This window comes from Eurypyga helias, unplaced genomic scaffold, assembly GCF_000690775.1.
Source record: "Eurypyga helias isolate BGI_N326 unplaced genomic scaffold, ASM69077v1 scaffold2871, whole genome shotgun sequence".
Classification (NCBI taxonomy): Eukaryota; Metazoa; Chordata; class Aves; order Eurypygiformes; family Eurypygidae; genus Eurypyga; species Eurypyga helias.
In genome coordinates, this window is record NW_010228799.1 from 53,154 (window position 1) to 78,432 (window position 25,279).

The 25,279-nt window shown below is 39.1% G+C and overlaps 1 protein-coding gene across 1 annotated transcript in view; it reads left to right on the forward strand.

The window, feature by feature from the left end:
- Positions 1–2,204: 2,204 nt before the first annotated feature.
- LOC104515961 (sodium channel protein type 5 subunit alpha-like) overlaps positions 2,205–25,279 on the forward strand; it is a 36,638-nt gene continuing 13,563 nt past the window's right edge. The window contains exons 1-15 of the mRNA XM_010160138.1: positions 2,205–2,459; positions 3,439–3,557; positions 5,090–5,197; positions 6,765–6,893; positions 7,701–7,792; positions 8,704–8,925; positions 11,369–11,426; positions 12,071–12,212; positions 12,705–12,902; positions 13,846–14,025; positions 15,674–15,800; positions 16,544–16,782; positions 17,107–17,307; positions 18,160–18,513; positions 20,287–20,727. Coding sequence (XP_010158440.1) covers positions 2,205–2,459; positions 3,439–3,557; positions 5,090–5,197; positions 6,765–6,893; positions 7,701–7,792; positions 8,704–8,925; positions 11,369–11,426; positions 12,071–12,212; positions 12,705–12,902; positions 13,846–14,025; positions 15,674–15,800; positions 16,544–16,782; positions 17,107–17,307; positions 18,160–18,513; positions 20,287–20,727 — 2,865 coding nt within the window. The remainder of the gene's footprint in view (positions 2,460–3,438; positions 3,558–5,089; positions 5,198–6,764; positions 6,894–7,700; positions 7,793–8,703; positions 8,926–11,368; positions 11,427–12,070; positions 12,213–12,704; positions 12,903–13,845; positions 14,026–15,673; positions 15,801–16,543; positions 16,783–17,106; positions 17,308–18,159; positions 18,514–20,286; positions 20,728–25,279) is intronic.

A 25,279-nucleotide genomic window follows, 5' to 3' on the forward strand; every position in this document is an offset into this window, starting at 1 on the left:
CATAAAGCTGGGGGAAGAAGGAAGGAGGGGGAGGATGTTGGGACTGATGGTGTTTGTCTTCCCAAGTAATTGTCACACATGAGGGACCCCAGCCTTCCTGGGGATGGCTGAAAACCTGCCTGCCCGTGGGACGTGGTGAATGAATTCCTTGCTTTGCTTTGTTTGTGCCAGTGGCTTTTGCTTTATCCATTAAACTGTCTTTATCTCAATCTGTGAGTTTTTTCACTTTTCTGATTCTCTCCTGGTCCCACCATGGGGGGAGTGAATGAGTGGCTGTGTGGTGCTTAGTTGATGGCTGGGGTTAAACCAAAACAGCATGTTTGGATTATTTGGCACACTGCAGAATAAAGTAATTACTGTATTCCCTCCGTGCATTGCACAGAAATTGTGTCATTTCATGCATCATTCACAGCTCTCATTACTGATATCACAACATCTAAATTACTGAGCATCAACAAAACAAATACCACTTTGGCTAGCTGAAGATTTGAAAACTTGGGAGTGGATGTCATCATTTTCATTTTTGCTATATTATGCACAGCTTCCAGAATCTTAGCTTGATCTTGCAAAGTATAAAATAATGAGTATTGCCTGAATTTCCTATTTCTCTTCCAGAAATACAGTTATTTTGTGCTGGAAGCAGGGGTTCCTTTTTACGATTGTAGTTTTGTGTGCTTATTTAATGGGAGAGGCAGACAGACTGCAAAAAACTAAGAGATTCCACTGCAGTTACTTTGTCACTGTTTTCCAGTTGTTCTCACAGCAATGGTTTCCTCCAGGTCAGCAGTGTGAGGACAACTGAAACCGCATTGTATCTGGGGAGAACTGAAATGTGTTGAATGGTAGGGCAAGATGCAGGGAGTGTGCACACAGGTGGTCAAATTATTTTTGGTAAAAGAAAGACTTTTGATTCTGTGTTTTCCTGGGATGTCACATAGAGTGCCTGGAAAGGAAAGGTGGAAGGGCAGGCCGACTGGCAGTTGCCTAGTGAAGGCAGCCTAAACTTTTCAAGATGAACCCATTATTGCTAGTTATGGAGTCAGCTTTGAAGGACACATTGAAGTGATTGGGGCAACTTCTGGATGGAAAGACCTGGCTGTGTGCCTCTAATGTCATCTTCTACGCAGACTCAGCAGTGATCCATCCGGGGTAAAGTCCTCGACCCGATGGGATCATTTCACTTTCTGCAGGTGAGACTGCACTGTCTCAATGCCTCCATGACTGCATTGAATCAACAGTGTCTCTCTAGAGGTCATAATAAAAGAAAATATTTTAGATAAATTTCTTTATAGAGCTTTTGAGTGAGTTTAGCACGAGGATGCAGGTCTGGATCATCTAACTCTGTGCACTGTTTTCATTTATTTTCACTGTGCATGTATGTGCACTTCTTGGGCTTGCTTTGAAACTTTTCAGTGTTAAGGTAGAAGGTTGGATTGACCTTATTGCCGAAGTATGGACTCAGGTAGCATTTAGTGGACTGGACCCTATCCAAAAACTGACCAGAATTCCCCATTAAATAATGCAAAATGTTTTTCTAATATCATCCCACTTTTGTTGTTCTGACAAGTGGGGACACCGTGTAAACTTTGTGTTTGATACTCCTCAGATCAAGCATTCAGTCAGTACTGAATCCATGGATCATGAGTTAAATATTCCGATGCTTGGACAGTGCTTGTTCCTGTGCTGATGTCACCAGGTTGGATTATCCATCTGAGTATTTACATCAACACTAATGAATTTAATACTTGATCTTTCTATTGCAGACATAGCTTCCACATATCTGAAGTTGTTGCAGTTTGATGGGTTTTACTGTCCCATTTCCAAATACTGGGTTAAACTAGCACCTTAGGTGTTTCTGGACAGAAGCTCAAGAGCATTTAGAATAATAGGTGTCCTAAAAGAGGTGGGCTGAATATCCTCTTAAATTTATAGAGGTCTGCCCACATCCTATTAGATACACATAACAACAACAACCCCCCCCAAAAACCCAAACCAAAACAGACATCTCACTGAAAAAAGCGGCATTGATATCTTTTATTTTTCTTTTTAGGAGCTGATGACTCAGAAAGTGTATATTGTTACCCATGCATGGGTAAACGTTTTAAATTTTCATAACTTACCTGTTTTGGAGTTACTTTTCTTGATTTCCTGTCGACATTTCTGTTGTTTGGACAGAATCAGTGACAGGAAGAGAAGAATGAAAAATGGCTGAGTTCTTACTACCTGGTACCAACAACTTCCGTAAGTTCACTTCTGAATCCTTGGCTGCTATCGAAAAAAGAATTGCTGCCAAGAAGAATTGTCAAAGAAATCCTATTGAACAGAAACCTGAGGAGAAATCACGTCCTCAGCTTGACCTAAAAGCTTTCCAGAAGTTGCCAGCTCTCTATGGAAATCCTCCTCCAGAACTCATTGGGGAACTACTGGAGGATCTTGACCCATACTACAAAGACCGTAAGGTTAGAGACAAACAAGATGCTTGGATTTTAGTTTGTTTTATTGTGTTGCTAAGAAGCGTTTATGTGAATGATCTATCAAATAGTTTTGCTCACATCCCTTTGGAAAAACTGTCATCCCATTTTAGGTTATAATAATGCAGGCAGTTGGCACAGCTGAATGACATGCTGTAATCTTCCTAAAAAAAGCTTAATTTTGAATTATAGGAATTAAATTGTACAAACTTCATTAACATTTGAATAAGAATAGAAGCAGAAAAAAAAAGGAAGAAAAGGGTGTTTTGAGTCAGATCTACAAGAAATTATAATAATTTTGTAAACTTTCTTAAATTCCATGGTTTGAAGCAGCGTGTCTCTGTCTCAATGCTTATATTCCACTTACATGTATAATAAAATCACCCAAATATATAAATTATTTTAAAACACTTGCTGAAACTTACTTATTCAAGCTCCGTATTTTAGTCATGAAGTATTAACAAATATGTTTTTCAATAAAGACCAGAGAAATGGGAACTAATCCATTGGAAAATAAGCTTATCGTTCGAGAAATGGTTACTTCTTTGAACTAATGTCTACAGTCTTAGAGCTGGTGGACTACTATCAACAACAGCAAATAATAATAAAAGGTGCAATTCTTCCTTCCACCTCTGTATTTCTTGACTCAATGAGACATTCAAATTATTTTAAGAGAATAGTCATAAGCAAGATTAGTTCTGTGCACAACTTTTTGCAAGTCCTAAGGTTTGAAAAAGAAGTTCATGTGGAGGATTTTTTTGCAGCTTGGCTGTTAATGGGTTTTAACTCTTTCATCAGTTTATGATGAAATTATAACAAAGTGTTACAAAGAGTCTTTTCACTTAACCAGACTGAAGTTAAAATCAAGCTCTTGCTCATCACTGTTATAACAGGATATAGTACAGAAATATGTTCTCTGCTCAACTTCCAGAAAAATTTACTTCATGTTTCTTTTTTTTTTTTCCAGATTTTCATTGTGCTAAACAAACAGAAAACCATCTTCAGGTTTACTGCTACACGTGCTTTATGGATCCTCAGTCCTTTCCATCCAATCAGAAGAACAGCCATTAAAATTTCAGTACATTCATATCCTTTTGTTGATGCCATTCGTTCTCTTTTCCTAAGCTAATTCATAAGTGAATTATTGCCTTGGTGCTCTTGTGTTACTTATAAATAAATAGTTATGTGACTACTAGGCGTATTGAATCCTGATTTTCTACAGATTCGTGTTTTGAGAATGATCAATTGTCTGATGTCTCATAAGAAAATGTTGCATGCCAAAGCCTTTCTCAGTGACAAGACTAATAAGGTCTGTGTTGTCTTTCTCATCTTCTGTTTAACCAAACTATAGGAATTAAATTCAACTTGTGCCAAAGCTGATCAACCATTGGACAATTTTAAGAAAAAAAGACTGAGAAATACAGGCATGTGTATGAAAACACACAGAGAAAAAAAATGCAAACTTAGTTTCTTTAGGAAATCAGATAAAAAATATATCTTTGGTATATGACAGTGAAAATTTTCAGGGATGTGGTTGCAGGGAATGCCTTTAGAATATGAAAGTATTGCATAACCCACCTCATATATCAAATTTAGGGACCAGGAATCACGATTTTATTGTTCCAGTTTGGCACTGGGGAATGAGACCAGAGTCATAACACTGTTAATTGAGGCTGAATCGGGCCCAGTGCAGACTCTGCAGTATCCCTGTGTGGATTTTAGGTTTCCAGCCATCCTCTGGCTGTGTGGTGCTGAGTTAGCTGTAGTGTGTCCAAAGATGTCATTGTAGCAGGGTAAAGACATCCCTGGAGGAGTGATGCTTCTCATCTGACACTTTCCCTGGGCAGCAGGTTGGTTGATATTGGCATTTCAGTGCTATTCTTCCAGCCCCTGTGTTTGTGACAATTTGACCATTCATGGAGCTAAAGGCAGGAGACTTGTGGGGATGGAGAGGATGTATGATGGAAAGGCTAGATGTCTTTCCCATGCACTTCTACCTCCTGGATTGCAGAATGTGTGATATGACACAAGGCATAAGGTTCAGGTCTAGCCAGGGGCTTAGGCTTAGGTGCCTACATGTGAGATAGATGGGCAAGCTCCTGTTCATACCCTGTAGTCAGCAGGTCCTAGGGGGCAGCTGGGCAGCCCCAAGAGTTTGCTACGTATGGGCATCTACAGCCCTTGGAGACACCTGCAGTCCTGGCAGACTTCACGCTCTCCCTTCAGGGGAACACAGCTCTGCCAATTCAGACTCAGGTTTGGGCTTCATCTGTGTGACCTTGGGCAAGTTTTTAACTCCTATGCTGTAAAATGAAACTAAAAATGCATCCTTCTTCTCACTCTTTGAATGGTTGACGATCCTTTTACCAAGTTTGCAGTGCTTAGAGCAGCAGATCCCTAGCCCATATAGAAGTCCAGGTGGCATGAATAACAACAGTACTGTGCTGTCATCTAATACGATTCAAAATCATCAAATAGATGTGCATGCTGTTCTTAAGTGGACTTTAAACTCAAAAGCAGAGCTTTTGAGTTTAACCAGTCTACGTCTATGACTGAGAGAATATCTAGTTACCCTTCTGAATAATGTCATATTCTTTGCCTTCACTCCTGTGACTTACATTATTCACTTGGTTTATCATGTGCACTATCATAACTAATTGTGCATTCATGGCTTTGACGGAGTCTTCCAAGTCTTCTCCATCTCCTTTGTGGAACAAGTATGTTGAGTAAGTATCTGTGGGTACGTATGTTTTTTTAAATCTGTAGTTGCATCAAATTACTCAGACTTATCTTGCTGCCTTCGCTCAAGATGGTTTATGAGGATTTAGAAGGAAAGTTGCTGGTGTTAGCACTGTGTCCATTTCTTTTTTTTTTGGCTTTGAGGGAGTATTTTATCTTTAAACTCAGTATCTACAGTGCTTGTGGTGTTACAGGAGAGCAAGTGTAGATTAAGTTCCACTGTTAAACTAGATTCATGTCTGTCCTACTGCTCCTGTTTGTTATCCCACTTTCTGAAGTCACTCAGTAATTATTTGCTCTTTATCCAGACACATTTCTCATTGTTGCTGATGAAGCACACCAAGAGCTGCTCTCTTTTAAAATTCGTTCTAATAATATTCAAATGCTCTAATAAAACATTCTGTCAGAAGCTCCTGGCCTGCAGGATGCTGTTAGAAAGTAAAGCTCTTATCTTCACTGCTGTCAACATTTGCAATGTTAAATCACAATGATTCCATGTCTTTGTAGTCACATTTAAGCTGGATAATTTTTATTTTTTTTTTTTTTTAAAGAACATTTTAGAACACTTTTTCAGTTTGGCATAAAACTGTTAGAATAAAAATAATGATAATTCTAACACCTAATGTAAAGGAAAAAAATCCAAAATACTTAGTTTTAAAACAAGCTCTGAATTTTTTTCTGATTACCTCATGTTACATGAAATGGAAACAGCTGGGAAGGGCAAATCCTCATGCAAACAGGAATGAGATTCCACATGGTATTAATATACATATCTTCCAAAGATGCTGAGATACCTCTTTACCTATGGGAGCTTTAGAGATTAGATAAGAATTGTGTTGGCTGTTGGTGTCAAGACTACTGCTCAAATGCACTTCAATAATAATTTTAGGATACTTCTTTCCCAATGAAAAGGGAAGCACTACATCCATATAATTTCTTAGTGCATCTGCTGACTACCAAATGAATCCCTTTTGAATTCTATAGGGAGATTGCAGCTTGTTGAAATCATAAGTGCACTCGGTAAGTCCAGAAGAGCTTTTGCTGATAATTTTCCATTAATAAGAATAATTGCCATCTTAAATTGAAAATCCTGTACTCTTGTATTTCTCTAAGTGTTTTAAACATCCTGCAGCTAAATGGATGTTGTGTCCCCAAAGTAAATAATACACAACATATCACATGTTCACTTGGCCACTTGAAACCAAGAGGAAGATACTAATTTTTCTCTTTATTTTAGCAAGTAGCCAGGAGTTTTGTGTTTTTGAAATTATGTGGACTCACATGAAAGAGTTTGAAAAAAATTTCTGAAAATGCCAAAACCCCCATGCCACATATGTGCACATTAATAGCCGTGTCCAGATTGCAGTCAGCTATTGCCTCAAACTCCGTATGAGTCCAATACTGACAGAACACGCTGGAATCAACAGCAATCTTCCCATTACTTCTCTGCAGCATTGTCTTGGTTTGTTGGCCTGGACAGTAAATAGTCTGGCTGTCTCTTCTCTTAAATTGCTAATCTTGCTGTTTTCCGTTGGCACTTTTTCTCTTTCTTAGATTTACTTTCACTGGCATTTACACTTTTGAATCATTGATAAAAATATTGGCAAGAGGATTCTGTCTAAATGAATTCACTTTCCTTCGAGATCCGTGGAACTGGTTGGATTTCAGTGTTATCATTATGGCGTAAGTGGGAACATATAAAATATAGATCACCTGCGCTCGTGCTCTGTATTTGAAGTTCTTGTTGCTGTGGTGTAGAGGCTGTCTGCAGTATAAAAAAAATGCACCCTGCAGGTCCTAACTCCATCTGAAACTATCCAGGGCATTGACTCTTCCACACATTTTATCACTCGCTGCATAATAAACATGTATGAGTCTTTCAAGAAGGGAATAGAGCTGTGCAGAATGAGAGATACTCTGCGGTGAGCATTCACCTACAGATGCATTTCAATCAGAGAAATGTAGTAACTAGACTGTCAAATACAGGCATAGCAATCCTCTGAATGGAAGTGTAAGTTTGGAAATAGAGCAGTGTGTATAGACATCAGGACAGCAGATTAAATTTAGGCACTAAATCTCCAAAAATCATAGTTTGATTTTCAGTTTGCAGTAATTAGAAAGCCTTTATACTGCTTAGGTGTAGAAGGGAGATCAAACAAGCTACAGAAAGGAGATGAAATGAGTTCAGCCAGTGTTTCAGCCTAAAACGAATAACTTCGAGTGTTACCTTTGTTTATATTTTGAATGCATGGTATTTTAAGATGCTGACACCAAAGCAGCTGTGCACAAGCCAAGAGCTACCTAATAAGAAACTTCTAATAATCAAGAAATGGGTTTCTATTTCATAAGTCTTCAGACAAATCCCTGATATGTAGTTTATTAATTTTTAAAATATACTTGGAAAGATTGACAGATATAAATGAGCACTGTAAAATAATCTCCTTGTTTACTTCTTTTGACCACTTTTCACATCACGTCCTGACTTTACAGCTATGTGGGAGCATTTAGTAACCTCGGGAGCATGTCTGTCCTTCGGACTTTCAGGGTTCTGAGAGCTTTAAAAACCATTTCCATAGTCCCAGGTAAGAAACCTTATTTCCTGAATATTTTCTACTACTTACAACTGATTCTTTGCTCCAATCACAATGGTTTGTTTTTTTGGTTTTTTTTTTCCCTCTTTCTGTATCATTCATTTATTACAGACACAGCTGAATTCGTGAGCACTAATATCATTATAGTTCATCTGGTCTAACCAGAACTAATTGTTAGAAACAATCTTGTGTTTAATTTACTTTCATTATGCTTTTAAAGATTTTGTTAATACTTTATAATGACAGTTTTACTGAATGTTCTTGTCACTGGTCTATGTATTACAGTTCAACAGAAACACTTCTGGTGACTGAATGGAGTTTCATAGAATCACAGAATGGTTTGGGTTGGAAGGGACCTTAAAGATCAACCAGTTCCAACCCCCCTGCCATGGGCAGGGACGTCATCCCTAGGAAAACAATTTGCTTTTCACTTTTCCCCTTAGTTATAAAGCCAGTGGATTCTTTCTTGGGACAAAATACAAATTAAGAAACAGTAGGTCTCCTCTGTCTTATCTTTCTGGTCTGTTTTGATTAGAGTCATTACAGTTTCGAGCGTTTCCAGTTTCTTCACAGATAACCAGTGTTGGAAATTTCATTTAAATTATGCATGTTACTCTATCTGGATAAAAAAACTAGACTATCTCTATTCTTCAACCTTGCCTAAGTATCTTACAGTGATTAAAGGAACATCTGAAAATTGTAGGGTCAGTCAAATGAGGGAAAAAAATATTGTTCTCATATTAATTACTCTTTCATCTAAACTATACTTGCATTGCAAATATATTTGTCACGTATTAGCCAGTAAGTTTGGTGCTTTGTTTTTACATTGTTTTAATTCTAATCAAGTATGAAATGTATTTCAGTTTTTCATCCTGTTTTTCTTCTGTATATCTTCTTCCTAGGACTCAAGATCATTGTAGGGGCACTGATCCAGTCTGTTAAGAAACTTGCCAATGTGATGATCCTGACTCTTTTCTGCCTGAGTGTCTTTGCTCTCATAGGCCTCCAGCTTTTTAAGGGCAATCTAAGACAAAAGTGTATCAGGAACTCTACAGAGCTCAGTAAAATATCTTCTCTCTTTAACAAAACATGGGAATCCTATGAAATGTTCGATAATGACACAGGTAATCTTTCTCCTTAATTATTTTTTTAGATGATAGTATAGACACCTATGCATGCATGTATAACCACTGCTGGAAATGATACTGATGTTGAGATGATTGGTATTTTGATGAGTAACTACCTGATAATGGCCTTCAGATTGCCAGAGCAATTACAGACATCCAGGAATGCACCCCTTCCCTTCATTATAAGAAACAGTACTCCTAAATTTTCCAGTAATGTCCATCTCTGTTTCCTAGAATAATATGGCAATAAGTGAAACATGCATCAGCTCATTCTCTGCTGTAATTCCCCAAAGATCACGTTTTACTACATGCTGAAGAGTCTGTACTTATTCAGCTTGCTGCCTGGTGAAGTACTCTTCAGCTTGAGACAGAGGAATTAATTTAAAAGTTATTTACTTCTTCACATCATATTTGTGTGATATCTGTGATATATATTTTATGTCTCATGTAAGATATATATATAATCTTTCATGTATATGTCTTGACTGAGGTTGGTGGTGGAAGCATAGAGCAGAGACCTGAAAACACACCAAGCATTCTCAGAGGAATAGCAATTGTAAGGCGCAACTCAGAAGGGAAAAACCTCAAGATGCATGAAAAAATACACACACTCAAAGCAAACAATATCTATACTAGAAATAGGAAGAAAGCTTCATCACTGAAGAAAGCCTCTACCAGCGAGTTCAGACAGAGCAGCAGTTATATAGGGAGAAAAGCATTTTCCCAGGGAAAATGTTGACATACACAAAAAAGGCACATAGGATTGCTGTTTGTATACACTCTGTGTGGGAGATTTGTTCAGACAGGATTTAATAACTTCATAGTCCAGGGGAAGAAAGTCTTTATATAAAAGATTTCTGAGGAAAAACTTTTTTCAAGAAACTCTTATACCTACCAAAAAAAAAAACCACACACAAGGACAAAGTAATTTACTTATACAAAAATACTAATTTTCTGTGCTGAAGAAATGGGAAACAAAAGATATCTAAATTTTCTTCATGTTGTTGTGGGGTTTTTGTTTGGGTGTTTTTGTTTTGTTGGTTTTTGTTTTGTTTTGGGTTTTTGTTTTTGTTTTTTTTTATATAAAACCTTGCAGCTCTGTAAAGGCAGTTGCCTGGAGAAAGTAGGGGTCAAGAAATTAAAAATCTGTGTTGTTTCACAAGCTGTGTCTTGTTCATATCCAATGCTGCACGTATCACGTACAGGTTGATTTGCAATGATAACAATAGGAACAGGTTTTAAACATACAGGTTTAATGAAAGATAGATGACTTTCCTGCCTGTGGGATTTATGATTTATAGCACTGTAAGCTCAGTTTTCCATTAAATTATTTTAAAAATATTTTTTATGGGCTGCTTTTGTCCTGACTTCATGTGAAGTTCCCATCTCCAGATGGAGAAGTACATGTTATGATTCTCTGATGCTCAGTCACTGAACCTTCTTTAAAAGACTTTTTGTCAGTTTACAGCAGCAGAGCTGAACAAAATTTGGGTGGAAAGTAGCTCAGATAGTGCCTCATTCCTTTATGGTGTATCTGTATGGTATGGTAGAGCTGATACTGAAGATCCCTGCTGGCTCTGGGTCATGCTGACTTACCTGATGAGCACAGCTGAGACTTGAGAAGAACCAGGAAGGCATGAGACCTTCCTTGCATCTTGGATAATAAACCCACATCTTAATGGGGCTAATGAGCTATTAGGACTAATCTATTACTTTCAGTCTGGTAGCTCAGGCATCAGAGTAACTCATGCTAAGAGACATAGAGGAAGAGGTCTAAAAGGGCACAGCTCCAGCATCCTAATGCAGCAGACAAATCTGTATTTCTCAGCTAAACAGGGTTAGGACCTGTTGTTTGTCTTGGCAGAGTGGTGATGTGACCTGGTGCATATCCACACAGCCAAATAGTCTTTCTTCCTCCTCAAAACAGGGCTTTGATTTTATTGCTCATTGGAAACGGAACTCATCTATGCTACCCCAAATGATGTTCGTAGGCTGTCCTGGAGAGGGCTAGTTGCTGTGGGCCAAAAGTGTGCCTCAGTTTGTGCTAACAAGTACCAAACCAGGGACTATTCTATTGAATACAGAACCATTCTATGATTCTATACTTGAGTCTGTGCCCTACAATTCTTGATTTCCTTTATGCAGATATGGCCAAAGTGGTAATATTTTTAAAACTGTCTGTTTCAAACATTGAAATCTGTGTATGCACATATGCATGTTGATAAATGAGGACAAGGCATCTTGAAATCTGGTGTAGTCACTGTGAGCGTGGGAAACCCGTCTCTCTTAGTTTAGTGCTCATTTCATATTTGCTACACGGTAATTTGTCTGTGCACGTACACATACAGGTCACTGACTACTCATTACTGTTCATATTAAAGGATAGATGATTCAGGCTAGAAAGTGCTTTGGTTTTCATTTTCTTTCCCCTTTTTTATAGTGTACTTTGCCAAGAAAGAGGGCACCTCAGATATTTTGCTGTGTGGTTCTGGTGCTGGGTAAGTGCACTTACAAATTTTTCTTGTCTGGAAGTTTTCTCTGCATCAGTGCTTTTGTATTCACTCAGTCATAAGAGAGAAAACCAGAAATTCTGGGCTTTCCTTGAATGCAGAAATAGGAACACTGACAACAAAATACAGTAAACAGTCAGCCAAATGCTTTTAGAGAACGAAGCATGAACCTGCAGTTGGCTTATTCAGGTCTCAGTTCCTTGAAGCCCTTCCAGAAGTGATGTTTGTTTCTTTCCGAGAGAACAGAAAGCACAGGAGATCTCAGATATAGCACAGGACAGGCACCGTGTAAGGTGGTTAAACTGGGAAAACAAAACATGGATTTAGGAGGGCAGGTTTGGGCAAGGAGGGAGATGTGGCTGCTTTGCAGTGAGGGGCAGGGGATAATCATTGGTGGTGAGGGGGTTGTCCTGGGTTGGTGGTCTGCTCCAGACTGTCCTCTTACTTTGCTGCTGGGTTATGGGTGCTGCTTTCTCCATTGCACTTTCCAGCCAATACTACCTGGAATACAAAATTAGTTGGCAATCTAATGAAACACAGAGCTGAATAATCATCAGAACTCTTACATAAGCTGAAGTTTTCCTTGAAAACAGCATGCTTAAAAGAACTCCACTTTTTATTATCACTTCTAGGACCTGTCCTCCAGACTATGTATGTATGAAAATTGGGCCAAATCCTGATTACGGTTTCACTAGTTTTGATACCTTTGGTTGGGCTTTTCTTTCCTTATTCCGCCTGATGACCCAGGACTACTGGGAGCGTCTGTACCAGCAGGTACCAACTTTGTGTACAATTCAGAACCTTTTTTTTTTCCAGGAAGAGCAATAGCTGAAGCAAAAAATGTGTAGAGAGGACAAGAGACCTCAAATAAAAGCAATAGCTGCAAGTCATTGAGCCCACATTCTCTCTTCTTCCTTCCAGCAAGCTGTGACTCCTGGAAAGGAGATGCTGAAGTGCTTCCTAGCAATAGCCCTAATCATCCTGATCATTTAGGGACTTAAAAACAAGTACTGAAATAGTCCTGTATTGTCCTTCGAAAATGTAACGATGCCTCATCTGTTGTCCTCAAGGGGTATACAATCAGTGATTCATAAGTGATGGTATAGGAAGAGGGGGAAGATGGTCAAGGAAGTTGTATTTCCATTTAGGCCTCCTAGAATATTGTGTCTAGAAAGCTGAGTGCTTCTAAAGAATTTCAAAGACACATTGAAAGCCTAATTAGTATTTTATATGGTAATTTTTATCTCTGGGGTGTGTTGCTTACAGACCCTCAGAGCTTCTGGAAAGGTGTATATACTCTTCTTCATGCTGGTCATCTTTCTGGGCTCATTTTATTTAGTCAACTTGATACTGGCTGTAGTAACAATGGCATATGAAGACCAGAACAAGGCCACCATTGCTGAAACGGAGGCAAAAGAAAGGAAATTTCGGGAAGCCATGGAATTATTACAGAAGGAGCAAGAGGTATGTAAATTATTCCCTTGGAAGCGTGAGTCTCAGTGCTCTGTTGTCAGTCACATAAGACATCACATCACCCCTTGTATACAGTGGTATATAGCAGTCACTCATGGGAAGAGGAGCAAGTGGTAACTTATTAAAAGTAGTGATTCCAAGAGTTACAGGAGCCATTCCTTGTTCAGCTGTGTATTTTTGCTGTGTAACAATGAATTTTGTTGCGGATAATGAACATTAAAGGCTGCTGTTACTATAAGAAAAATAGTATTTTAAAATCTGGAAAATGTAAAATTCCACCAGCTAGCAGTTTCCAAAAGAAAAGGTAGTTGTTTTTTATTTTTTCTCTTATTTTATCATTGTAGACTGCTGATCAGAGAAATATACAGTCATTCTGTTGATCAAGTGCATTAACATCTGAGCTAAAACCTATTGTAGCTGAATGAAAAATCTGTTGGTGACTTGAATGGCTTGGAAGATTCTGCAACAAAATACTCCTGTGTCTTCAAAATAATGTCCTAAATTCAATGTGGGAAGGAAATTCAGCCACAGTGTGAATACAGTCCCAAGGATCCCCAATATAAAAACAGATTTTAATACTGTTTGAACATTTATTTCAAGGAAAGGATATATTCTACAGCATTATTTTCAAACTGACTATTTTTATTGTAAACGAATCTGCCATATGGAGGAATAGGAGCTATAATGTGATTATTTTGCCTCTGGCAGGCCCAATACATGCAATCATGCAACATACTGCAAATAGCAGATTGTTCAGCGCTCCATATGTTGGGGAAATTCTCTCCTTTTAGTGTTATCACATATTGGAAGATTTTTAACGCGTTTTGTGAAACACAAATTGTTGAGAGGAAGTAATATAGAACACAGAAGTGTTTTCTTTCTTCTTACATTCAAAATACTCAGCAAAAAATATCATCCATGTTTTTAATTTCAGTCATTGGGTATTAAAGGAATTGATATCCTGTCAATTGGCTCCTTGGAAGCATCTTCTCTATCTACCAAAGAAATCAAAGAAAGAAGCAATAGGAAGAAAAGAAATAAATCCTTGGGAATAGAAGATAATGCAGAAGAACAACTCCCCAAGTCACAGTCCACAGACAGTCAACGAAAGTTGGTAATCTATTGTCTGAATCTGAGATCCTTACAACTTTTCCAATTTTGATACCAAAATAAATTACTTGAAAGCACAAACCAAATCCCATTACAAACACTGATCACTCTTAAGTCTTTAAAATGAACATTCTTTTGGGATAAGGAAGAATTGTATGTAAAAATTAATGTGCAAAGGAAATATTATAAAGTAAGGATGGAGGGAAAGTTATAATAACTACCATCAGAACATAGCTTTTGTGCCACCATTCTCTGTTAAAAATTTATTACTTAAAATATAAATATAAACTTTATCACAAAAATAGCTGCTACATAGAGATGACAGAATTTTTTTTATCTGCCTTTTAAAATCCAAGTATAATCCTTCCTGAAAAATCTAAATCAAGTAAGAGTTTTGGGCTTGCAATGGTTGATATAAAATATTATGAAACTAAAATTTATTGCTTACCAAAATTTTCTCTATGATATTATGTTATTCTCTCTTTATACCTTTTTCTGGGCTTTTAGTCTTTCCTTGGTCTGATGTACAGTCCCAAAGCAAATAAGGTGAAACGCAGACTTAGCCATGGGAGCGTGTTTAATTTCCAAATACCTGCATTAGAAGTTGATTCTAAAACGGATTTTGGTGATGAGGAGACCCACAGTGCTGGTGAACACAAAATGCAGTGCCGGTCACTGTCGGTCACGCAGATGGGAAGACGCCCCAGCGTGCAAAGTCAAATGAGCCACAGTTCCCACCCCACCAGCCCAAACTGGGTGCAAAGCAGCAGGTGGGCTAACACGGACGACTGCAATGGGATGATTTCGGTGATGGAAGGAGGAAACAGCAGGGTGCACAGTCTCGACCTAGTGTCTTCTGAAGGAATAATGCTTCCACCAGTAATTGAAGACCCAGGAAGGGATGATCTGGTAAGTGAAAGATATTGTTTTAAGTATATACTTCATATTATGGTTTCTCCAGAGGTGGCAGGTTTTTCTTAAGCGTTTCAGTGAAATGGCAAACAGTGATGTTGAATGAAGCACATGGATGTGGAAGTTTATGAATTGTCAGTATGAAGTGGTTTTTTTCATACTCTGAGTTCCCAAAAAAGAGTCAGTTGTTGCTTCAGTCTTCATGTTACTAATAAACCCTATTTTTCTGCTATTCACAACTTGTACTAACATACTTTTGAAGGTTCCAAGTGCTGGAATTACATGTCACCCAATAGTCTTTTTATCCCATGCCCTGTCCACGGGGGTAATTTTGAGCAGTTCCTGTAATTTCTTTCTCCTTTACAGCACCTTTAGCATCATGCAGAAGTTTTGCCTGTAAGTTCCCAAGTGGGTAGAGATGCTTCTCTACCCGCTTATCCTTCATCTCTTTCCTTTTCCATTAGTGTCTGGGATATTTCCTCAGCCTATTTCACCTCATACACTTACTGGCAAGGTTTGTGCCTGCCCTGTTGCTATTACATGCTTGCAGGATCCATTTACCGCAGCATTGTTACTGTAGAGTAGGACCTTCATTCTCAACATTATTACTTCTTGTAAAAAGGTACATTTAGTTGCCTGCGTGTCACTGTTCCTATTAACTTTCATAGTTACCCATCATCACATCCTACTTAATTTTATTCCTGTGGTATCTCCCTAATCATGTTTACTTCTTTAAGCAGCCAGCTGTAAATGATGAGAGCAGCATGATGCATTTGCCTCCTCATCTGTCAGTGGAGTACTTTAATGAGGCACTTCAGAGACAAAGGGCAGCAAGTGCAGTCAGCATAATTACCAGTGTCTTGGAGGGTAAGTGGTTCCTCATTACGCTTGTTTCACTCCTAAGGTAATGCTAGCATCAAAGACCAAAATGTCAATACATTTCTTAAAGGTTAACAGAGATTTGTAGGTGTGTAGTTAGGAATTTTGTCATTAATTTGGCTCTTTTTTGAAAAAGATGCATTACCACACAGACTTTATTACTGGAAAGTATCCTTTTCCTGTCATAAGAACTTGTTTTGTAGGACAGACAGTGAAAGAGGTTGGAGTGGAGTGAGTGGAAGGATTTTCTCTAGCATCTGAGGTGAAAGACTGGCATATTCTCTTCTCCTCCAGATCCTGTGATTGGTGATGTGTCACTGGCAGAGGCATAGGCATGCAAAATCTAGCAAGATTGCTCAAGCAAAATAAGTTCTGGCAATTTCTGATTTTTGAATACTTAACCTCGCTATTTCATTCTTTTAACTCACCTTTCTGTGTCAATTGTTTTTTGGGGGGGGAGGTGTTTATCACTGACATTATCCTGACTGATAGTTTTTTTATAACTTCTGAAAAATTTCAGCCCGAATTGTTTAGTTTCCTGGACCAGGAGACCACAATAAGGAATTCCTTTCTTTTTTGTTTTCATCAGCTCATCTGATCTTTGAAAAATTTGGGAGATCTTTGGGAGATGTAAGGTTTCCTTTTTCTTTGGTCTTTTCAATACTTGTAGTTATATTTTACCATCTTGCTCAGTGATAATTAATTATAGTGGGGTTTTCTTTTCCTTTTAGAACTTGAAGAATCCCAACGGAGATGCCCACCGTGCCTGAATGATTTTGCTTTAAAGTATCTAATTTGGGACTGTTGTCCGCTTTGGTTGAAAATCAAGAAAAAAGTGGCTGCTTTCATAAAGGATCCTTTTATTGATCTCACCATCACTCTTTGCATTGTGATGAACACTTTGTTCATGGCACTGGAGCACAATAATATGTCAGATAATTTTAAATCGATGCTTAATGTAGGCAACTTGGTAAGCAAATTCTCTGCTATGTGACATTTTATACCAAGGATTGATTGATGGGTGTTTTCACTTGAGACATAAAGATTAGCAAACTCTGCATTTATAAACTCTAAATTTCTAATATAGACAATTCCCAGATTTTATTAATACACTTCCAGCACACTCTTGAGAAGGCAGAAAGCAATTCTCCCATTTTAATTGAAAGTGCATTAGGAGTTCATAAAAATGGTTTTTTTTTACCTGTCCATGAATGTTATTTGTGGGAACATGATCTAAGGATAAGATACATTTTATGTCTACTTTTAGGCTGATGTTACTGTTTCCTTGTCACAGGTTTTTACAGGAATCTTCACTGCAGAAATGATCTTAAAAATAATTGCTCTAGACCCCTATTATTATTTTCAGCAACACTGGAATATTTTTGACAGTATAATTGTCACACTGAGTTTAATTGAACTGAGTTTACCCAAAAGCAAAAGCAAGAAAGAAAGGCGAAAAGGAGGAACCCTCTCAGTTTTACGATCCTTCAGACTGGTAATGCATCATGCTTACTGAGTTGTAAAAAAGATTATATGGTGAATATTATAGACGATATTTCTGTTGTCTGCAGTTAAGATGCTGGAAATTATTTAAAAAATATTTCCTCCTTTTGACACTAAGAATAACAAACACACTCTTAAACTCCTTGTGATGTCAGAGTTTAATGACATATGTATTTCTTTTGAATACACTAAGAAATATTCAGAGGAAAAAAAAATTCCAGAGTCAACATATTATAAGACTGGTGTCAAAAATTAAAAACCAGCACAGGAAAGTCAGGAAAGAAGTGTCAGACTACAAATACAGAGAAAGAAAAAAAAAAAAAAAAAAGAGGCAAACGAAAAAAAAAACCCCAACCACCAACCCAGTATGTAAAAATAGATGTTAAATGATGTTAAGAGATTCATATCATATGCTGTGATATGATCAATTTAGGTTGCTTTACCAAAAGGTTGAATGATTTTATAGCGACATAACTGCCAATCTCCCAACTTTGGTCCTTTGAGTGACATGTAAGTTAAGGACTGTAACCTACATCAAGTGCATTGTATGGATACTTGCCTGTGTGGGTGTAACATTTACCAGGGATTCATGTTAGCCTGGTCCTTTATGAGGGGCTTATTTTATCTTTGCAGTATTTCCCAGTTAAAAAAAAAAAAAAAAAAAAAAAAAAAAAAACAAAAAAACCACACACCACTTTAAAAAATTCTAATGTCACAGTGCCACAAACACTACGTGGCTGGAATAGTTCAGAATATCTGTAAAATAGTTTTTGCAGGATTTGACTTGTGTAAAGAGGGGTTATCTCTACCAATGTCTAACACTATGTTTTATGTTTCTGCACAGCTGAGGGTCTTCAAACTGGCGAAGTCCTGGCCAACTTTGAACACTCTAATTAAAATCATTGGTAACTCCCTGGGAGCGCTGAGTAACTTGACCCTCGTCCTGGCAATCATCGTTTTCATTTTTGCTATAGTAGGGGTACAACTTTTTGGGAGAAGCTATGGGGAGAACAGCCATAAAATAACCAAAAATGGCAAGCCACGCTGGCACATGATGGACTTTTTCCACTCGTTCCTTGTCATTTTCCGAATTCTGTGTGGAGAATGGATCGAGACCATGTGGGACTGCATGGTGGTGGCTGAGCGACCACTGTGCCTTCTTGTCTTTCTGCTAGTCATGGTGATAGGAAATTTAGTGGTGAGTTTTTCAATGTTTCCTTCTCTTTATCCTGTGAATGGCAGAATCTATATAATTGCCATTTTGTCAAAAAAAAAAAAAGAAGGTATTTTCTCAAAACACAGGTGGAAGGCTTACCTTGTGTGTTACAGTCTGCAAAAACTTCTTTTGCCTTTCACCTTTGAGTCGCTGTCCTTGTTTTCTCATTCTGTGTACTCTGCACACAGCCATCGCTTGACCTTTTCTTGTGGCGATGTGATGGAGAATATCTTTGCTGTAAATATAATACAGGCAACTATGTTTCTTCATGTCTTGGGTGTTGGATGTAAATAACCAGTAAGGCTTATGGCTTACCTGCTTGAATTAATGGAGCCAAGTGTTTAAGTCCCTCTGTAAATCAAAATCTATGGGTTTTTTTAAGAACTCATGTATTGAATTCCTTATCTGCAAATGGCAGGATCTACACCCCTATCACTGAAATCTGGATTTTCTTTAATCAAATCTAAGTCTGTTCACACCCAAAAGCTAGATCCTGCTATGGCACACCCTACGCAGCCCTGCACACCCATGACAGGGTTCAAGGGGCAGGCTGCCTTCCCAGTCCTGTTCCATCATTTCTGCCCAAATCATAAGCTTTGTTTCTTGGTATCATTCTTATACCAATCTTCCCTTACTGTAAAAAAAAAAAAAAAAAAAAAAAAATCACCAAAAAGATTTAAGTTTAAACAGTCCTTTATGGGAAATACCTGTTCTGTGGCTGAATCCCAAACACCTGGGCTTAAAGTCCTGCCTGTTCTACGTTGCAGTGATTGATTTCGGTGACGAAATGCTGTGAGTGATATTCTTATCACATGATGTTAACTGTCAAACCATGAAATGCTAAGTCTAAGCTCCTTGTTTAGGCTTTCATACCATCAAAAGAAGGAGAGAGGTATGTGAGAGTGAGATTTATTCCAACCTGAGGTCAGTAACTAAGACAGATAGGATGAACTGCTCCCTGGAGGGCTAATGCTCTACACTGGCTGTGGTCCCTGGATGACTCAGGTGTGCTATCTGCCTGGTATTGACACTATAACGATCAAGATACATAGATCCAATCCCAAAATTAAACATTAGGAAAAAAAATTAAATTCTCCCCTTCCATTAGACAAAAAAAGAAAAAACCAAACCCCCAAAAAAACCCCACACACAAAAAAACCCACACCACCAAAACAAAACAAACAAACAATCAAACCACAAAAAACTACACCAAACCTAGGGTTTATTAATTCTATTTAAATGTACTCAAAAGCATGGAGGAAACTTCACTTTGGGCTTCTCTTAATTTCTGGTTTTGTGACAGTGTTGCAGATTTGATGAAGTTGAATGGCCTGGATGTGATCTCACACAAGATTTTGGAATTAATTTCAAGAAGGCCTGATTTAATTCTTGTTTGAAGATGGAAGAGACATTATTAAACTGACAAGCTCTGACCATAGCCTTTGTTATTACTGTAATCTTTGAAATGTTGGGTTTTTTGGCCAAATAATGCATTTGGCATGCACAAATCCATTTTAGCTATTATTTTAAAGAAATGTTGTGGAAATGCATCAAGGGAACATAGGACTTTCTGAGACAGAAGTTTACTTCATCAGCCAGAATGTGATCAGTCATGGTTATTTCATTATTACCTTGTTTTGGTTTGCTCAGTAAGACAGAACTTTGATAGTATTTGTGTTCTTCAAAGTTAGAATTTATATTTCTGAATCCAACTCTCCTGACTTGTAATTTTATTATTATTTTAATGAATTCCAGGTTCTCAACCTTTTCATTGCACTGCTGCTGAATTCCTTCAGTACCGACTGTCTCCAGACAGCAGAGGATGACGGAGAGATGAACAACCTTCGGATTGCCTTTGCTCGGATCCACAAGGGATTTCAGTTTGTGAAGAGTATTACATGGGATACCTGTTGTGGAAAGCTCAGGCATATAAAGAAAGCACACAGGAAGAAAATCAAACTGGCTCCACAGAACCCCCTTGGGTTCAAGAATGAAGAAATCAAAAATTGTAAAGAGAATTACAATAATGAATGGGCTGAGAAAAATGGGGACAAATGCTCAGGTCTTGAAGATTTTATTACCAATCCCAATGTATTTGTTTGTGTCCCTATTGCTGAGGCAGAGAATACAAGTGAGGGTTTTGAAGATGATGATGATAAGCTGAGCACATTTACAGACATAGAATGCAGCAAACAGGTAATAAACTTATTTGTGCTGAAACACTAGACTGCATATATATATATATGAATATATATGTCTCTAGCAGAACAAAATGATGTATGTTAATCCATTTCCACAAAGCTACCAAATTTTGAACTAAAACCAAAAGTGCAAATGTTGGGAGTGAGTGTAAATTATCGCTTGGATCCTTTTGAAAATGAAGTATATCATGGTCTTAAAAGAAAGACCATAAATCTTTAGGTTTGCTGCAGGAATTCTTGGCTGACGCGTTGTGTTACACACTGGTAATTGCATGGGCCATAGATTATCCAGAGATAATTGTGGCAGTCTTTGGTGAACTAAGAATTTTCATGTAAAAAATCCTGTAAATGACAACTTTTTTGATATTATTTACCTGACAGAGCAAAAATGGATGTTCTGCATAAAGAATATTATCATGGACTCATAATATAAATTTATAGCTCTGGTCCATTCTTTGTATTTTTCCTTGCTGTGTGTAGTTATTAGAAGTTAGAAGGATGAAGTATAGAGTGGATCTATTAATGTCATGTTTCTTACATGGTAGCATATGTTCCTATTTCATTGTGCTCCTTGAATTTTTTGGTTCTATTTTAACCATAGAAGGCTTCCATTCTGGTCGTAAGTTTTCCCACCTTAAGTTTCTGTCTTAACCATTTTGCAAAAATTCACACTTAACTTTTGATTAGTTCACTAACATACTAATTCCTTAGTTTGCTGCATGTCCATTGGGAAAAATTTCCCTTTCCCTATCCTTAGGTAATATTAGAGACTCAAACTGATCATATATTAAGGCTTTTGTCTGGAGAGCCTCACTTCAAATGAAATGCATATCTTATCTTTCTTTCCCTTCCAAGTTGTCCAACCCTCACAAACAGAAAAGGAATCCCCTCTAATACTAAGATTATTTTCAGGATGAAAATCACCTGAGACAAAGAGGAGAAAGAGGAAAAAATTCAGGAAGCTGGAGTAAAGGATCAGGATTTTCCTCTGAAGAATTCAGTGTGCTTTACCTAGGAAAGGATGGGAAGGTTGAATCATCATCACCAGAGCAAAAAGAGGTAACACTTTCTTTACATATGACATTGAGCAACAACTTCACGTTCACAAACCCTGGTCCTTATGGGGGTTTTCAACCACCCCGATATCTGTTGGAGGGACAACACTGCAGGGCACAAGAAAGCCATGAGATTCTTGGAATGCCATAGAACCATAGAACCATAGAATGGTTAGGGTTGGAAGGGACCTTAAAGATCATCTAGTTGGTGGGAAGTGCCTTAAAAGATCATCTAGTCCCACCCCCCATCCAATGCGTTGATGACAACTTCCCTCTCCAAGTTATAGAGAAGCTGACGAGGAGGGGAGCCATGCTGGACCTTGCTCTCACCAACGGGGAGGGGATGGTGTGGAATGTGAAGCTCAAGGGCAGCCTTGGCTGCAGCGACCATGAGATGGTGGAGTTTGAGATCCATACGGAGGCGAGGAGGATGTGCTGCAAGCTCGCTACCCTGAATTTCAGGAGAGCGGACTTTAGCCTCTTCAGGGAACTGACCGGGAAGGTTCCTTGGGAATAATCCCTGGAGGGAAGAGAGGGCCAAGAAAGTTGGCAGGTGTTCAAGGATCTTCTCCTCCAAGCTCAGGAGCGATGCATCCCCGCACAGAGGAAGTTGGGTAAAACCAGCCGCAGGCCTGCATGGATGAACAAGCAGCTCCTGGACAAAGTGAGGCAGAAAAAAGCAGCCTACAGTGGGTGGAAGCAGGGACAGGTGGCCTGGGAGGAGTACAGGGAAGTTGTCCGAGAGGTCAGAGATCAGGTTAGGAAAACCAAAGCCCTGACAGAATTGAACCTGGCCAGGGACATCACGGCCAACAGGAAGGGCTTCTATAGGTACATAGGGGATAAAAAGAAGATCAGAGAAAATGTGGGCCCTCTGTAGAAGGAAACGGGAGAGCTGGCTTCCAAGGATATGGGGAAGGATGAGGTACTCAATGATTTTTTTTTTTTTAATTTTTTTTTTTTTTTGGTCTTCACTGGTAAGGGCACAAGTTATACCCCCAGAGTCACGGAGGGCAAGGGCAGGGAGAATGGAGAGCCGCTCATGGTCAGTGAGGATCAGGTTTGGGAATGCCTGAGGAACCTGAAGGTGCACAAGTCCATGGGACCTGATGGAATACATCCACAGGTCCTGAAAGAACTGGCGGATGCAGTTGCAAAACCTCTATCCATCATATTTGAAAATTCATAGTGGTCTGGTGAAGTTCCCGCTGATTGGAAAAGGGGAAACATAACCCCCATCTTTTAACAGGGAAAAAAAGAAGACCTGGGGAGCTACAGACCAGTTGTTCTCACTTCTGTGCCTGGCAGGATTGTGGAGCAGATCCTCCTGGAAATCATGCCGAGGCACATGGAGAATGAGGAGGTGATTGGTGACAGCCAACATGGCTTCACCAAGGGCAGATCGTGCCTGACGAACATGGTGGCCTTCTACGATGGGGTCACGACCTTGGTGGAGAGAGGACAGGCAACAGATGTCATCTACCTGGAGGACTTGCACAAAGAATTTGACACTGTCCTGCATGACATCCTTGTCTCTAAACTGGAATCATGTGGAATTAACAGATGGACTGCTTGATGCATAAAGAACTGGATGGACGGTTACACTCAGAGAGTGGTGGTCAATGTCTGAGTGGAGACCAGTGATGAGCTGCATTCCTCAGGGGTCGGTGTTGGGACTGGTACTGTTTAACATCTTTGTCAGTGACATGGATGTTTGCTGATGACACCAAGCTGTGTGGCGCGGTTGACACGCTGGAGGGAAGGGATGCCATCCAGAGGGACCTTGACAGGCTGGAGAGGTGAGCCACTGCCAACCTCATGGAGTTCAACAAGGCCAAGTGCAAGGTCCTGCACCTGGGTTGGGGCAATCCCAAGCACAAGTACAGGCTGGGAATAGAAAGCAGCGTTGAGGAGAAGGACTTGGGGGTTCTGGTGAATGAAAAGCTGGACATGAGATGTCAAAGTGTGCTGGCAGCCTAGAAAGCCAACCATATCCTGGGCTGCATCAGCAAAAGTGTAGCCAGCAGGTCGAGGGAGGTGATACTACTCCTTTACTCTGCTCTCGTGAGGCCCCACCTGGAGTTCTGTGTCAACTCTGGGGCTCCCAACTTAAGAAGGATATCGACCAGTTGGAGCGAGTCCAGAGGAGGCCACGCAGATGCTCAGAGGGCTGGAGCACCTCTGCTATGAAGAAAAGCTGAGAGAATTGGGCTTGTTCAGCCTGGAGAAGAGAAGGCTCCGGGGAAAACTTATTGCAGCCTTCCAGTACCTGAAGGGGCTACAAGGAAGCTGGGGGGGACTTTTTACAGGGGCATGTAGTGACAGGACAAGGGGTAACAGGTTTAAATTGAAAGTGGGGAGGTTTAGATTAGATATCAGGAAGAAATTCTTCACAGAGAGGGTGGTGAGGCACTGGAACAGGTTGCCCAGAGATGTTGTGGATGCCCCATCCCTGGAAGTGTTCAAGGCCAGGCTGGATGAGGCTTGGAGCAACCTGGTCTAGTGGAAGGTGTCCCTGCCCATGGCAGGGGGGTTGGAACTAGATGATCTTTAAGATGCCTCCCAAACCAAACCATTCTTTGATTCTACAACTTTCCAATATTGGTCAAGCTCGGGTATGTTTCTGTTCAAGGGTTTGCTGGAGTGGAATTCAGTGGCAGCAACAGCTCTGAGCCTGCAGTAGCTGGTCTGGCTGGTTAATGACAGACAGAATTATGTGAATAAAATTGAAGCCTGGGTTTCTAGGTATTGATTTTTAATAGAAATTTACTTGTCTGAAAGAGAGTTTAGAAACAGAAAAACTACAAAATAATTTGATTCAAATAAATTATTTATAATAGGCTCTCTGCTAATTTCCATTTATTGAAATATGAGTCCACAAAAAGGGTGGGGGGAGGGTGAAGACATTAAAAGAAAGATATATTTCCAAGTAAAAGGAGGAAATTCCAGCAAGTCTGCCTGTGTCCTAAGTATCTCAGTTTCAAGAAATTTAATACTTTAAATGAGTTCCTCCCTATGACATTAAAGGTAATAGTCATTAACTAAAAATATTTTTAGAATGATTTTGAATAAAAAATATATTCAGAAAAGTAACAGACCACTACGCAAATATAAAAGACAAAAATGTAGAGTAACTTGTAATAAAGTGCTGACTGATCATATGTCCCATTATATACGGGACAGAAGAACTTTGGAAGTGGAGAATACATGATATGATTCCAATTTCTACTTCATAATTACTGTAATGGGTGTTTCAGTTTCTGATACAATACCAGGTATTTTTATCTGGTTCTCCTGTTTGAATGCATTTTCTTATGATTTCATGGTTTTAACCCAAGCAGTTTATCCCACTTTGAGAACTACATATACTACATAATACTAAAGCTGAACACGAGCCGGCAGCATGAACTGGCAGCCCAGAAAGCCAACCGTATCCTGGGCTGTATCCAGAGCAGCACAACCGGCAGGGGCAGGGGGGGGGGGTTGCTCCCC